General features: G+C 40.8%; 1 protein-coding gene across 1 annotated transcript in view; it reads right to left on the bottom strand.

Moving 5' to 3' along the window:
• Window positions 1-1466: 1466 nt before the first annotated feature.
• Window positions 1467-15788, bottom strand: part of C6H3orf70 (chromosome 6 C3orf70 homolog) — a 41418-nt gene continuing 27096 nt past the window's right edge. Inside the window, exon 2 of the mRNA XM_054982281.1 lies at window positions 1467-4808. Coding sequence (XP_054838256.1) covers window positions 4252-4808 — 557 coding nt within the window. The 3' untranslated portion in view covers window positions 1467-4251. The remainder of the gene's footprint in view (window positions 4809-15788) is intronic.

The raw sequence follows: 15788 nt of genomic DNA, 5'->3' as shown, positions 1-15788 counted from the left end.
TGATTACTAAGAGCCAGCATGGATTTCTCAAGAACAAGTCATGTCAGACTAACTTTATTTTTTCCAAGAAAGTTACTACCTTGCCGGATCAGGGGAATGCTGTAGACATAGTTTATCTCGATTTCAGTAAGGCTTTTGATAAGGTTCCACACATAATATCCTTGTTGACAAGTTGACAAAATGTTGTTTGCATCCTATTACTGTTAGGTGGATCTGTAATTGTTTGATAGATTGCACCTAAAGAGTGCTTGTTAATGGTTCCTCATCCTCTTGGAGAAGTGACAAATGGAGTGCCTCAAGGATCGGTCCTGGGACCTATTTTGTTCAATATTTTTATAAATAATTTGGATGAAGGAATAGAGGGAATGCTTATTAAATTTGCATATGGTACTAAATTGGGAGGGGTAGCAAATACAGTAGAAGACAGAGTCAGGATACAGGATAATTGGACTAAAACAAAGTGAATTTCAACAGAGATAAATGCAAAGTTCTGCATTCAGGTAGGAAAAATCAAATGCATAATTATAAGATGGGAGAGACTTGTTTTGGCAGTAGTATGTGCAAAAAGGATCTAGGGGTCTTAATAGACCATACACTGAACATGAATCAGCAGTGTGATGTGGTAGCTAAAAAGGCAAATGCGATTTTGGGCTGTATCAACAGAAGTATAGTGTCCAGATCACACAAAGTGATTGTATCACTCTGCTCTAGTTAGACTTCACCTAGAGTATTGTGTTCAGTTTTGAACACCATAATTTCAGGATATATACAAGCTAGAATGTGTCCAGAGGAGGGCAACAAAAATGGTGAGGGGTCTGGAGACCAAGTCCTATGAGGAAAGGTTGAAGGAGCTTGGTATGTTCAGCCTGGAGAGGAGATGACTGAGAGATATGATAACCATCTTCAAGTACTTGAAGGGCTGTCATATAGAGGATAGCACAGAGTTGTTTTCCACTGCCCCAGATGGTCAGACCAGAACCAACAGGTTAAGATCAGTGCCTGCCATTTCAGGTAGCAAGACAAGGAAAGCCCTCTGTCTGAGGTCCTGCATGCTTGATGTTCTAAGAAAGGCAAAAAAGTTCCAGAATGTCGTGTAAGAATTATAATTAGCTACAAATTAAACAAGTTGCCTCTTTAAGCCATTTATTTATTTATTTTGCTTTATTTGCCCTTTCCCCACCTTTCTCCTCAATGGGAATGCAAAGCGGCTTACATCATTATCTCCGCCTCCATTTTAACCTTACAACAATCCTGTGAGGTAGGTTAGGCTGAGAGTGTATGGCTAGCCCAAAATTACCCAACAATCTTCCATGGGAGAGCAGGGATTTGAACCTGAGTCTCCCAGATCCCAGTTCAACTCTCTAATCACTACACCATACTGGTGTGATTTTTACTTCCTTTCCAAAAACAGCACCAGGTGTTATATAGCAAAATGCAGGGTTTTTTCCCCTTGAAGTAGCACAGCGGTGTGGAAAAGAAATGTTTACTCTGTGCTTTTGAAAAAGCAGTCTTCACATTTATTATTTTGTGAGAAATGTACATGAAACATTAGGATACCTTAGAGGGTACTTTGAGACTCAGTGTCTTTACACAGTTGTGTGCTAAGTCATCTTACCATAGCTTACCCAGACAATTGCAGAGAAGCCAGGTTCTATAGGACTTTGCCCCTTGTGCTTAAAGAGTTTTAAATAAAGCAAATTTAAGATATTAATATGGTATACAGCTATTGCTAATTATTAATAGTATATTTAATAAAGTGTGTTCCATAGAAGTCTGTACTGAAATTTTCCCCAGCCCAGTTCCTCAATGCAGAACATACTGGGGCTACTCTTAGCTTTCATTAGATCATGACTGCTAGCCTGTAATTTGCAATTATTCCTACAGTCCCGTCTGCTGTTGCCACAGCTAGAAAAACCTGACTCCTTTTACACACAAGAGGAGAACGAATTGCAAACTAATACAGTCAGATCATAAAATGCATTTCAGATTCCCAGGCACAAGAATGTAACACAATCTTATTTTATGCATTGCCTTCTCTTGTCAAAACTCCAAGAATGCTTAACAGTACAACATCTGAGAAAGAACTTTAATGTGAAAAACAGTACCAATTTTAAAGAAATTGTCATGAACCAGTGTTTTTCTTGAAACATCAGTGGACTGGCCTCCATATCCAGAAGTGCTGAGAATCAGTTATACCTGTTGTTGGGCCAGAAGCAAATTTCTTAGCTCTTTGCTAAGGTATGAATTTTAATATAATTTCTCAGACTGATAAATATCTCCTTTTTTTTCTTCTCAGGGCATTTTAAAAATATTTTAAAGTACAGTATTAGTTTATATAATAATTCATAACACATTGTAATCTAAATACTTTCTAAAAGGTGCCTATGTCAGAGCGTATGAAAAATTAGTAATGTGTTAGGACAGTGCTGAAGAGCAGCATTCTACATCACAGCATAAGATAAGTTAGTACTGAGAGCTACAACTATACATATTTATACGTCCCCATTCTCAAGTCTTATGGAAAATGAACTAACCAAAAGTATTTTAAAAGGGCTGTATTTACTAGTAGAAGCCCTAATATCATAGCAAATCTTCCCAGTTAAAAAGAACATCTCATACAAAGCTTAATCATAAAAGATGCAATGAACTTGTCATGGCAAACTATTGGGGGAAGGACTTGTGTCAATCATTGGAACCTGACTGCCAAACTATACTTGAATTTTCTAAGACACAACATACTGTTCAAAGGGTACCAAGCGTGCAATTATTAGCAGGAAATTACTCCCCAAGGGGTGAACTTGTCTGTGTAAGTCTAAGTTTGAGGCACAAATACACCAGGGGTTTAACAGATTTGTCTGACCACAGTATATTTTTCATCTGTTCCATATCTATTAATTAGATGAAATTGATCAACAGTTGGAGGGACCCAGTGCAAGAAGGAAAAGATTAGACCAATTAGCCACTTCCTTTTCAAGTGCTTTCATTAAATGCTTCCATATTGAGAATGACAGTGCCAACTTTTCTTTTAGCTGGCCACATTAACGACAATGACCCTTAGAAATCTTCGGGTTCACATGGTCTGTCTCCCCCCACACCCATCTCTGACACAGCTTAGAAGTTTCCAGGTATGCAACAAACACCACCTTGTCTTTATGTCATAACAACAAGCTGACACTTGTTTCTTGCCTGCACACTAGGATTACTCTAGCCCTGTTCATACATTACATGAATGCATTACAATCAGAGCACAGCATGTGCTTGACTACTTTGTGCATGCATTAATTCTCACATTATAGCCAACACCTACAAACCTAAATATGTGATTGAAACCCCACGTTTATTCAGGTTTTGGTCCCTAATTTTATTTTCCGTGTACATGCATTGGCTCTTTCTTACAAACAGATGTACACCTGTACATGTATGCAGTAACATGAACAGGGCTAAGATGTTTAGGATGCAGTGACAAACTATGGTTTGCTGCAAATCCAGAAATTTCTAAGCTGTGTACAGAACCCTACAATTTCCAAGGTTTGTTCTTGTAATGACTTAACCTTTTCTGAATATTGCTCAACATAACCTGGTCCACTGGCAGTGATAACAGCCCTCCCTGCACAGATTTCAGCTCAAGCATATCTGCCATTTTCTTGCATTAAAAACAGTGTTCTGAGTATGCAAGGTGCATTGTGCTTATAAAGGAAAACACCATGCTTTACTCTACAGCTGCCAACGCAATGGTGGTGTACATAGGCAATTTAGAAAGGGATACACCAAAGGCAGAGCCTGAGACAAGAGCAGCATGGATTTGGGTCTCCTCCATGACAAACCAAAGTGAATAATGACCTTTTTAAAATTCAGCTCCACTTCCCAGATATATGGCTTAACCTACTGATGTTGTTTTGCACAAAAAGCATTGAAGGCTGAATCCCTGTTCCAAAAGAAAAAAATATCTGAAACCAATTTGTTATTTCACAACTGGGTCCAATCTCTGCAAATTACGTGCCCCTTACTGAGATCAAGCACATTATGTTATTAAGGAATCTGTAGTACCTGACAATTTTTTGAATATACAAAAAAGATTCTTGGAAATTAATTAGTAGAATTAGGATCAAGCAACTGATGCAGAAGTGCCTAATACTGTCATTTGGAGTGGGACAGGAAAAAAAAGACCTGTGAGGAGGGAAAAAGCCAGTATAAATGCTAGAAAACCAGTATTATTTTAAAGTATACCTAGCTAGTCGCCACCTCAGCATTTCACACTGTGGTTTCTATGGTTTCAATCACTTCTAGTTCGCACTGTGAGGGTGACAGGAGGGGACACTCATCCGGTTCCCAGCTACTGTCTGGACTATAATCTTCTTCTGAACTTAGCTCTGCCCCTTCCTCTGTGTCCTCATCACATGACTCCATATAGTGAGCCCCAACTGCATTGATCCCAGAATCCTCAGAACTGGATGGAGAAGAGCAGTGATCTATTTTTGGTGTGTTATTCTCTCTCAAAATTAAGGCATTGCGCGTGGGGGCCTCCGGAGGCTTCATTTTATGGGTGAGAGCAGGAGGCTGCCTCTGCACATAACACATCTTCCCGTTGATGCATTTCACACGGTAATTGTCAATAAAGAGGTCTGAGATTGTGCAGAACCGTGGGGAATCGGGGGGCAATGGTGGCTGGAAGACTGGTGCAAACTTCAAAAAGTGTTCCGTGAGTGAAACAGAGATCTGAATGGTGTTTGTGGTTCCCCGAGGCTGAACAGGTATTTCGGTGCTTGGAAGCAGTTCTACTGGAGTCATAGGCTGATAAACATATTTACCTGTGAAGGACATAAGAAGAGGAGTTAGAAGCCATGGTCTATTGTGTGAAAATAAACTAATTATCCCTCTTCATCAACATTCCGTAAGATTCTCCCAGAGACACGAATACATTCATTTTCTTTTTTGGAAGGCATGGAGTTTTCCCTCTTGCTAGTAATGGATGCTGTTGTGGATTCAGCTGGCAACAGAAGAAATTTAAAAGCAGCAAGCGAAAGGACTTCAAAACTGTGAATACTTCAGGCACTCTGATAATTCAGCTAAGTAAGAAGAAAATTGGATTATGCTGGCTGTAAAATGGACACTCATGCTATACTGAATGGAGAACTGAAAGCACACTAACGAAAAACATGGAAGGAACAGTAAAAATCAAAACTCCAGTGCAAAGAATGAACCACCTGTGGACAATTCAAAAGAGCAATGTTTAGTTCAGATTAAAAGCCTTCTAGAAAGGCGACTTACTAGCAGTTCACAATCAATCTGGTGACTGAAATGTTACAAACATGGAGCACTTAAAAGGACTTTCTGTTCCAATGTCACAATAGTAAACAGTCAAAGAGAATAGTTTATTGTCCTTACCCACAACTAATGGTATCTATTTCAAGAGAACACTTTCCATTCTCTGACCTCTAAGTTCTTTGCACAGTAATGAGCTGGAAAAGTTCTTGGGTAAGCAAAACAAAACAGACATTCCTCCTTTAAGTACCTTCCCCATCTCCATTTCTTATCCCCTCCTGCACAGACTTGCTGCCAGCATTCATTCTTCAAAGGCTCTTAATTGCTAGCTAGAGGCATATGACCTTATAGGATATGAACTTATAGGAATAAATGTCTTGTATTTATCATTTGAATTTCAAGCTCAGCTTTTCAGCTTGCATCAATACAAAATTTTATTTATTTATTTCAAATTTCTATTCTGCCCTCCCCACGAGCGGGCTCAGGGCGGATAACAACATATTAAAACACAATAAAAATTCACAGGAAGGGTTAAGATTTTATACACCCCTTTTTTCAGACCGACGGAGGCACAGCCTTAGCCATATGCCTGGCGAAAATTACTGACAAGTCTCTATTTCCAATAATTTACCAACATTAGCCACAGAAAAGAGTATACTGTATAAATCAAATTGTGCAAATGCTACTCCCAATACTTTTATTTTTACTTACTTCCAAGTAAATTATTTTAGTCGAGATGCAGAAGACCATAAATATAAGTAACTACAAAATAACAGATCCATAAACGAATCCATCTAGCCCCTTAATTAACCATCTGTAGAATGCAGACCATATTCATCCTTTTATGAAACACAATGAAAAACTCATGGCCCTAACTACAAGATACATCATCTGCCATGGGTCCTATCTCCTAGACGTGCAGAGAGTTCCAGGGCCAGAAGTGAATTTCTGGGCATGCGGAGATGCAATTAAGCTTGTGACTGTGGTTTCATGGAGAATGGGCTTACATACTATCCCACCTGTTTCGTTTTTACAACCTGAAATGGTTTTAGGGAGTTACTATTTTCCCTGCAAGAGAAATATGCGTGTAACAATGGTCTCATGTGTCCTCATGGACTATATACAATTTTACCTGCAAGGTCAAATAGCAGCTCTTCGATTCCATTTCAGCAAAGGACAGAAGGTAAAAAGCCCCCTGTCCCTGTGTGTCATGATACCACTCCAAACCAGGTCCCTGCATGCCTGGGAATTCAGTGCTGAGCATGGAACTCCCCAAGCACCTCTAGTAGACAGGACTAGTCTTGGACATGGGGGGAGGGCGACACAAGGACAATGTATAGTGTAATTAGGCCCTCCAGCTACCCTCTCTACAGAGTCTGCTGTTTTCATATAAGGAAGGGTTGAAATAACGCTACAGACATTTACTATGATCACTTGCAACAGATTTCTTACACATTTTACCTTAGTGTACACAGTTTTCATAAAAAATACCTAATATCAATAACTGAGAGCAGCGTGGTATAGTAGTTAAGAGTGCTGGACAAGGATTTGGGAGACCAAGGTTCAAATTCCCACTCTGCTGTGGCAGCTCATTGGGTCACTTTGGGCCACTTAAACATACCCAGCCTAACTTACCTCACAGGCATGTTGTGAGGATAAAATAGAGGAGAACAATGTAAGCTGCTTTGGGTTCCCATAGGGGAGAAAGGCAGGATATACATGAATTAAATATATAACTATATTAATAGCTATTACATCAATAGACAGTAATAAGTATATTAGTTATAACATAAAAATGAGGGTTACCATTACAGCCAAAATAAAATCAAAAGTATTGATTGAGCTTCTTCCTGGGTTAACATGCCAACCGAGGAACTGGTAACAATGCATTTAGCCACTGCAGCTTCAGCAAATCCGATTACAAGCAAAACATAAAGGCCCCATCTACAGTCTGTGCGACTTGGTTTTTCCTTTATAATGTTATCATCCATGGCAGAAGAAAAATGCAGTGAAGTCAAATGCTCTTTAATAAAATTGAGATGCTTGAAAAGCTGCAAAAGTGTTCTGGAGATACGGTTGCCAGGACCCCTGAGGTCCAAGCTGGGGGATGGAGGGGTTCATGGAGGGGCACACATGGTGGTGGGGGGGGGGACTTACTGTGTGCATGCGTTTTGTGAGCAAGCACTCCGGAGCCTTTGTTTTCATGCCAGAAATGACGTCATTCCCAGCATGACAACAAATGGAAGGCCCACCCCACAACAATGAAGGCTCTGGAGCGTGCTGCTGCACCCATTTCCCAATGAATGTCCCTAGGGATAGAGTTGCAAAGTTTTGGTGCCAAGACTGAGAAGGCCCTTTCTTGGGTTGTCACCTGTCTAGCCTCAGATGGTGGGGGCACCCGAAGAAGGACCTCTGAAGATGACTAGAGTGAACAGGTAGGTTCAAATGGGTGAAGGAAGTCCATAAAGAATGCTGGCCCCAAGCCATACAGGGTTTTAAAGGTCACCAGCACCTTGAATTGGGCCCAGAAGCAAATTGGAAGCCAGTGCAGACAGAACAAGAACGGAGTGATATGATCCCTAGGACACACTCAATTCAATATTCTGGCCACAGCATTCTGCACAAATCGTAGCTTCTGGATAGTCTTCAAGGGTTGCCCCATATAGTGTGCACTGCTGTAATCTAATCTAGATGTTAGATTAGATTAAACATCAGATGCTTTCATTCATTGTCTGCTTTTTTTGTTGAGCCTCAAGGCAGATTAGTTATAAAAATAATGCCTTTAAGACACATAATACATACGATGAATCATGCAACAAAACTGGAATTTAGAGACCTATGAATTAAGACAGTATTAATACAAGCCAACAATGCTGTATAAAGGGGGAGAAAAAAGAAAACTGCCTTAAATGTTCATAGGCAATTAAAACGGCAACACAACTACCTTTATAGAAAGTGCTCTACTGCGAATTCCATCCATATTCCATTTATAACCCAAGGGGCTGATACATATCCTGATAACTTTTGAATTTAAATACAGCAACAGCTAACATTTGCTCCTGCAAGCATTTGCTCTTTTATCAAACATACCATTATTTCTCCAAGTTGCATGCATATGGTTCCAAAGTGGTCTTTCCTTCCTGCCAGTTCAGAGTCAGGCCTGCTTAGTACCCACATACAATCAGATATGTATCTCATATGACTCCTGAAAGTTTCATGAAGGCAACTTCTTTTGCTATTCAACTACATTTGTTCAAAAAGTACAGAAAATCAAGAGAGTTCAAGACCGATTAGGAACTACAGTACATACATTGCATGTATGAAAACAGCCACTCTAGCACCTATTTAAAGAATGAGAGAAACGTACTGGCTAAGTGCTGTAATAATAAAGAGAGAATGAGAGAAACAGCCAGTGCTTAATTTCTGACATAAGCAGTTCTGGATCTCAACTTGTACAGAAGATGCACCCTTTGATCTATAAGCACTCTTTCTTAATCGAGCCATTGTTGAGGCAATATAATGACAAGAGAAATACACTCTGCCCTTGTTCAGATGCACTCCCCTTTATTACACTTCATATCTTCATAGTGTTCGAAATATGCTCAAAGTCAGAACATTGGATGAAGCATTGGAAACAGCTTCTGTCAACAAAAGGCTACTTACACTGAACAATTTGTCCCTTATGATAGCAGAAGATATGTTCCAATAGAAAGGTTTAACTATATAGATGTGAATCTCTTGGTTTAAAAGCACCTGCAAGTGCAACATTTCAGAACAGCCCCCCATTCAACCAGTGTGCTAGCCAGGAAAAACATTATTTCCAATGATGCTTTGTATTCGTTTTCTTTTTCAGATGCTAGGGCCTGCAACATTTTAATTACCTAGGGGTGCTTCTCTCTTTCATTTCCTCTATTATTTCAGAAGTGTCTGCTAAGGCTTATGGTTTTGAAGTACCTGACAGACTTGTATGCCAAGTAATATAGACTGTGGGAAGTTATAGGAGGCCAGCAGTATCAGCTCACACCGCCACTTCAGCAGCTTAAGAGAAGATTAAGTGGGGTGTATGACTTTAGAATTAGCCTCCTCTGTTAGAAATTTAAGGAAGAACCAAGAAAATCAAAATTAAATTCTGCAGCTTCCAAAACAATGGATGAGGAAATCCCCCTTCACATTCTGGATTCACAACTTGGGTACAGCATCTGGGCTGTACTCTTCTCTCTCAATGGTTTGATGGGGAAAGAGGAAACCCCAGCACAATCTTGCAAGCATACCTCTCTGAATGTGAGAAGAGATGGAACAAACCATCCATCTTTTCTTTCTGCTCTGGAATTTAAAATCTGGTTAGAAGCAATACAACAGCCAGATTATCAGGGAGAGGCAACAATATGAAAGAAACAGAACAAAAGAGATGCCTGGCAGACTGTGTGTGTGTATGTATGAGGTGGCAACTCATGGCAACTCATAAGGTTTTCAAGGCAAGAAACTGAGGTGGTTTGCCATTGCTTGCCTGTGCACAGACCTTGACCCTTCATACTCTCTCAGCCACAGGGTTGCTGTGAGGATAAAATGGTGGAGAGGAGAATGATGGAAGCTGCTTTGGGTCCCCACTGGGAAAAACGATGCAAATAGATAAACAAATACTAGCCAGGGCTGACTCTGTTTCCAAGATCGAGATTGGTCTAGCCTGGACATCCAGGGAAGACTTTTAACTGGTGCAAAAAATGACAACAGAGAAGCAGTTGCATAGATCTCTCTCAGGAGGAAGATTCACAAATATTGTACAATCACAGAAAGAGTCCTCTGTTGGGTCACCACCACCATCTTACTCTCAGAGAAATGTATCATTTATTATGTGAGCCAAAGGGTCATAGCCTGGAGCTGGGAGAAAGATCTGCGGGCACAGAGAGGGAGAGAGAAATGTGCCCTCTACTATACTCAGAATCCCTTTCCCCCTTTCTGTCTGTTTTCATTGTTTTTCGGACCTTAAGTTGCTTTGGGTTTCCACTGGGGAGAGAGGGAGCAGATCAATGCTTTAATAAATAAAATATAGAAGTTCAGGGTCTTTTCCCCTAGAACCACCAGAATTCAGTTTGCAATGTTTAATTCTACTAAGGGTGAAATTACTATATGTTATAAGGAAAACAAGTTCCCAAACCTTCGTTCGTTGAGATAATTGGGAGGGTAGATGATGGGACATTTGAAAGGGAGAAACAGTGGACTGGAAGGAATGGTTAACTCTTTCCCCACATATTATCCTTCCTTGGTAATTCCTCTCAATAACTTTTAGAATATTTTCTCCAAGACTGGAAGTGTACTCAGCTCAGGGGACAGACTAACTGGAGGGGAGAGAATTTGCAAGAGAAAATTGATAGTAATGGGAAAGCTAAAGGATCCCTCCTTGTCTACTGATTCTCTCCTGTAACCTTCTCCCAATAATTTGTGTTTTGTCTTTTAGACAGCAGAAATGATAAATATAATAGAATGCCTGTAAATGTATAATTGCCATTCTTGAAAAAAGCAGACATTTTCTTGTTGTCACGGCGGGATTCAGCTTCTTTGATACAGTGACTGGTTAAGATATGAAAGGTTTAGAACCACTTTCCTAAACCAAGTGTAGTGACTGCCAGAGATCATTTTGAGAGCATAATGGTACAAAAACAATTCTAAACATTAAATAATTATTCAGTTCTACACATTAGAGGTCTACTGCAGTGCAACATTCTGAGAGGTAATATATTAATTTTGTCCACAAACACTTACAAATAGATTATCATCAGTGAATAACTAATACCTGTTTAGAAAAAAAAAACCCTAAGTACATCTTTATCAAGTAGATTGTAAGTGAATATTATTTGGAAATCATATCGGTAATATTATCTAGACTTAATGCATTTTGTTTAAACTCATGCACTTCTTATGTAATTCAGTATAAAATAAAATAAACTGCCCCTAGGGAATTAAAAACAGCCAAGGTCGTTTTTTTAAAAATGACCAGATGAAAATTCCAGTGGTTTTTTTGATGTTCAAAAGGAACTGTAAACATTAATGGATATAACAGAAGAACATTTATTTCCCAGGCAAATAATAAAGTGCTTTCTATCAGAGCTCGGCTTTTGTTCAGGGAAATGGATTTGCTTTTTTTCCATTAGAAGCAAGCAATTCAATATCACCACTATGGACCACCCACAAGTAGCTAAAAAAATTCTGTGAAAACTTGTACTCAACTGCCACAGGAAATGGGAGTAATAGTTTGTTGTGACAACAAAATGCACTACAATATTGCTAACACGCTATTTCCTAATTTCCAGCACTACAGTCCCCACCCCCTAAGATTAGCTAGACTAATCAGTCTATATGACTTCAGAGAGATGCTTAACCTTTTGGATTACAGTGGGTATACCCATCTATCAGATTTTTAATCTGCCCTGCAGCCAAGCCCTCAGGTTCCTGCTTCCTATCTGATCCCACAACCACACTACAAGATGGGATAGGCTGGAAAAAAGCAATTGGCCAAGATCATCCAAAGAGTATCATGGCTGTGTGGAGATTTGAAAATTTGGGGGGGGGGTCATTTATCAGGATATCTAGTATTGAAAAATTAGAAGCGGGTTCTGAGGTGCCCCCATCCCCAACCTGAAGATCCTCCTGTACTATCACCAAAAAACAAATCAGACCAAAATGTCTGAAGGAAAATAATACTGTGAAGTGTCTCAACAAATGCTTGCAAGAGTCACAGAATCTCATTCCCAACCACCTTTGAGATCAAAAGTGGCATTTTTTAAAGTACCTGTATTTTGAACAGCTCCATAGTTCATAAGACAATAACTTATTTATGCAGGCATCCTTTTAGACTTATTTCTGATGTGTGGTATACATTGTTAATTTTATTTAAATCTCCTGTGTAAGTATTATTCATTATATATGTACTATCATTCCAACATTTAATCAATAAACAGGTTATATACAAACGTGACCCGAATTAGTCACATTTTTAAAAGTCTTTAATACAACTACATACAAAGCTAAGATAACATATCTACTTCCTGGAGAAGAGGCATTCCTCCTGCACTCACATGGGACGAAATGCCCCTTCTATAATAATACTGTATCAGATGCATACATCATATACAAAGTATGCTTTTTTCTTTAGAACAATTATCTTAATCCTTTGCAAATTTATGCCAATTTGATTGAAATTAATACAATTACAGTGCAATCCTAAACACTGTTACACCCTTCAAAGCTCATTGACCTCAATTGACTATCAGATAAGGTTTAACTGGACAACAGCCCCAAGAAGTGTGTGAGGCTTCTCTCTCACGGGCACCCCCACCTGTCTGCCATCCTGCCAGTTTCCCAGACAGGTGTCCTCTGGCCTCAGATGGGCAGGGAAGGGGGTTGCACCGCCTTGTTCCTGCTGCTGCCGCTCCCTGCAATTTCTTCTCGACCTTCCCAGGAACCTGACTTTAAAGGCTCCCCCTTGCCCCACCTCCCTGAGTCTTCTCCCAATCTTCACCCAGCGTTCTGATGACTGACTTGCACAGACGGCAGGCAAGGGAAGTTCCCCAGTTGTCAGAGCAGGTCAGACAACACTCACAGCTTCAAGTCCAAAGAACCATTCCAGAACCAAGTCCACAATTAACAAGCCAAGGTCAGAGATGAGAATCAGTTCTAAACACAAGCAGCAAGGTCAGTAGTAAGTGGATGCATTGCTTCCACACAGCCACACTCCTTCTCTGCTGCTTTTAAGTCTCACACTGCACAGCCACTTGTGCTGCATCATGCACCTGCCAGCTGTCTCAGTCCTGCTCCTGCAAGCACTCATCATCACTGCTGGGATGGTGCTGTGCTGCTAGCCTCCTCTGACGGTGCTTTCAAAGCTCTGGTGATGAGGGGGGAGAGCAGGCAGGTGCCTGGTTCCCTGTTGCCGGACCAGGGATAGGAAGCTGAGGGGCCAATGTGCTGGGCCCTGGCTATGGATCTATATCTGAGCCTTCAGAGACTGCCTCCTCCTGCAGTGTCTCTGCCACTGGCAGTGGATCTGGGTCAGGTTCACTGGCTGCCTCTTCCTCAGAAGAGTTCTCAGTGTGTCTCTGCTCTGCTGGGCTAGGATGGTCTTTCTCTACGGACTGTTTCCCCAGCTGCTTCTTCGGAGGCAGAAGGTTCGATTCCCACAGGAACGCTTTTAAGCGGGCAGCCCTATCATTTCTCACCTTAGGTGTAAATCCCTGGCAGATCGAACAACGGGGAACATTATGACCCTCGCTGAGGCAAAATAAGACAGATCATGGCAATCAGATTGAATCATTTTCGTGTCACAGTGCTGACACTTTTTAAAAAGTGACGACTGAGACATTTTAGAGCAAAAAATCCGAAATCACTATACCAACTGGAAGATCGCTAGAAAGGATCCTCTCTTGACGGAGGCAAAAGAAGCACTGAGGGAATGTCAGGGACGCTCGCCCTAGCAACCGTGTTTTGGCGGGAACGCTGCTGCGCATGCGCAGTACGGGCAAGTTTCCCCTTTAACAGATACTAAGCTAGAAAAATCTCTCCACGGCTGACCTGCGCATGCACAGTCCCAATGTGGGGCTGCACAGAAGGACGATGACAAACTGATAGTTATAATGCTATAACGATAATCAATTGATTTTAAAAAAATGTTCTTGTGCCAGGGGCCAGCCTCCACAGGAAAAATGGTGCCAATGTAGATGCAGCAGATACAGACCTTCCATTTCTACAGGGATGCCACCCTTGGTCTGCTGTGATCTTTCCCAAAACATCACAGCAAAGCAGGTTTGTGAAAGGTCAAAGGAATAGCTGGGAAAACCCAGAAGGTGAATGGAAGGATCATGATGCCAGGGGAAAGTTGGAGGGGGGATAGCATCTAAGCCAGGGTAAACAACCTATGTGTAAGTGATGAACTTTATCTCCCCTAAATTGTGTGGGCAAGTTGCTATCCCCACATGGAAAAAAAATAAGGAAACTTAGTTGGTGAGGTGGTTTTTTTGAGCAGGCAAATTGAAGTTGGGGAGGGGGAGTAAGCATGCCTTTCCCTGGCTTCTGTCAGTCATAGCATCCTGGTACATCCTGGTTAAAAACAAGCATCAGGGAAACTGTATATTATGTAAACCAAAACTCAGCCAAACAGCTACTGAAAAAATGCACATACAGGCTGCAATATCATAAATCTACTATAAAGACAAGATGCATTGCCCCAAAGTAGAACGTAAAGTTCTGTTGCTATGTGATTCCTACACTGCTCTAACAACCCATGGAATGAAGAGATTGGCTGAGTACTTTTGTAGTAACATATGGAATGGGGATGGGTGGGGTAGGTGACACAGTTCTATGGAAGAAAATAAATAATGGGTTTGGTTGAAAGGTTGCTTTCTATTTAGAAAGCAATCTTTCACGGAAGAAAGGCCCTTTCCACACATCCTTAAAGGAATGGCCCACTCACCAAATGCTGGCAGCTTTCCCCCTTTTCCCAGACATCTCCATTTTCAAAATGGTTGTTTGGCTGGCTGTTTGGCTTCCGTTTTTCCAGCACCTTTTCTGGGACTGTGGGCAAGTGCCTATGTCTCCATCCATTGAAGAAAAAAGCCCTTCCTCTGTTGGAAGATTCTCCATTTAACAGAAAGGAACTACTGGATCCAACACAATAGCTTTGTCTTAAACCCCAAAATGTTATCTATGTCTCAAAATGTATGTCTCAACCTTAGACATGTGAAATACATGTGAAGTCCAGACCAAACTTATTCAAGGCAAAAAAAAAAAGACAACACACATTTGAGACATTGGCCGTCGTCACACGGGCATTAATTTAGCGCCAAGATAGCGGCGTATCCCGCAATTTGTGCGATTTATACCGGCTCTCTTCCGCTTACCCCATTCTCTCTGTACCACGCATTCCTACTCTAAATCTCGAACTAATCCGCTACCGTGTGGCTGTCCGTTTACGGAAATGAACCGTTTGTTTCGGGAAAAGTTTTTTTTTTTAATTCACAACTCTTATAGCGCTATAAGGTAGTTGCGCGATAATGTTGAAGTAACACGACAGTCTCCAGCACATTTTCTGAAATGCATATAAGCCCGTCGCCGCCATTAAAAAAATATTTATCTGCCATTTCCTCCCCAATGACCTTCCCTCCCTCCTTGACAATAACCCACAAAAATCCCCCTGCCTATCTTCATATGTGCCTAGGAATCGCCATTTGACAAGTGTTTTTTATATTCCGTTATAGCGCATTAACAAGTTAAGAGCCGTTGATTTTGGCGCGCAATTTGACCGTGAGGGATTTTTTTTAGCTGGCACGCACAGTCAACTTCCGCTTTTACTGTCTCCGAGGGTGAACTGAAATTGCTGTCGTTTGGTTGGTCTTCCGCAGCGTGAGTAACATTGCTGAGGGAAATAAATTTCATCTGTACATGTCATACCATATATTTTTGAGATTCTCTTTTGCTATAAACCCACACTTGATTCTCCCCCCCCCCGCTATGACCTCAGTATGTTAATTTATTTA

The sequence above is a fragment of the Eublepharis macularius genome, chromosome 6 (genome assembly GCF_028583425.1).
Source record: "Eublepharis macularius isolate TG4126 chromosome 6, MPM_Emac_v1.0, whole genome shotgun sequence".
Lineage (NCBI taxonomy): Eukaryota > Metazoa > Chordata > Lepidosauria > Squamata > Eublepharidae > Eublepharis > Eublepharis macularius.
The sequence above is the reverse complement of the archived record's forward strand: the minus strand, read 5'-3'. Positions and strand labels throughout refer to the sequence as shown.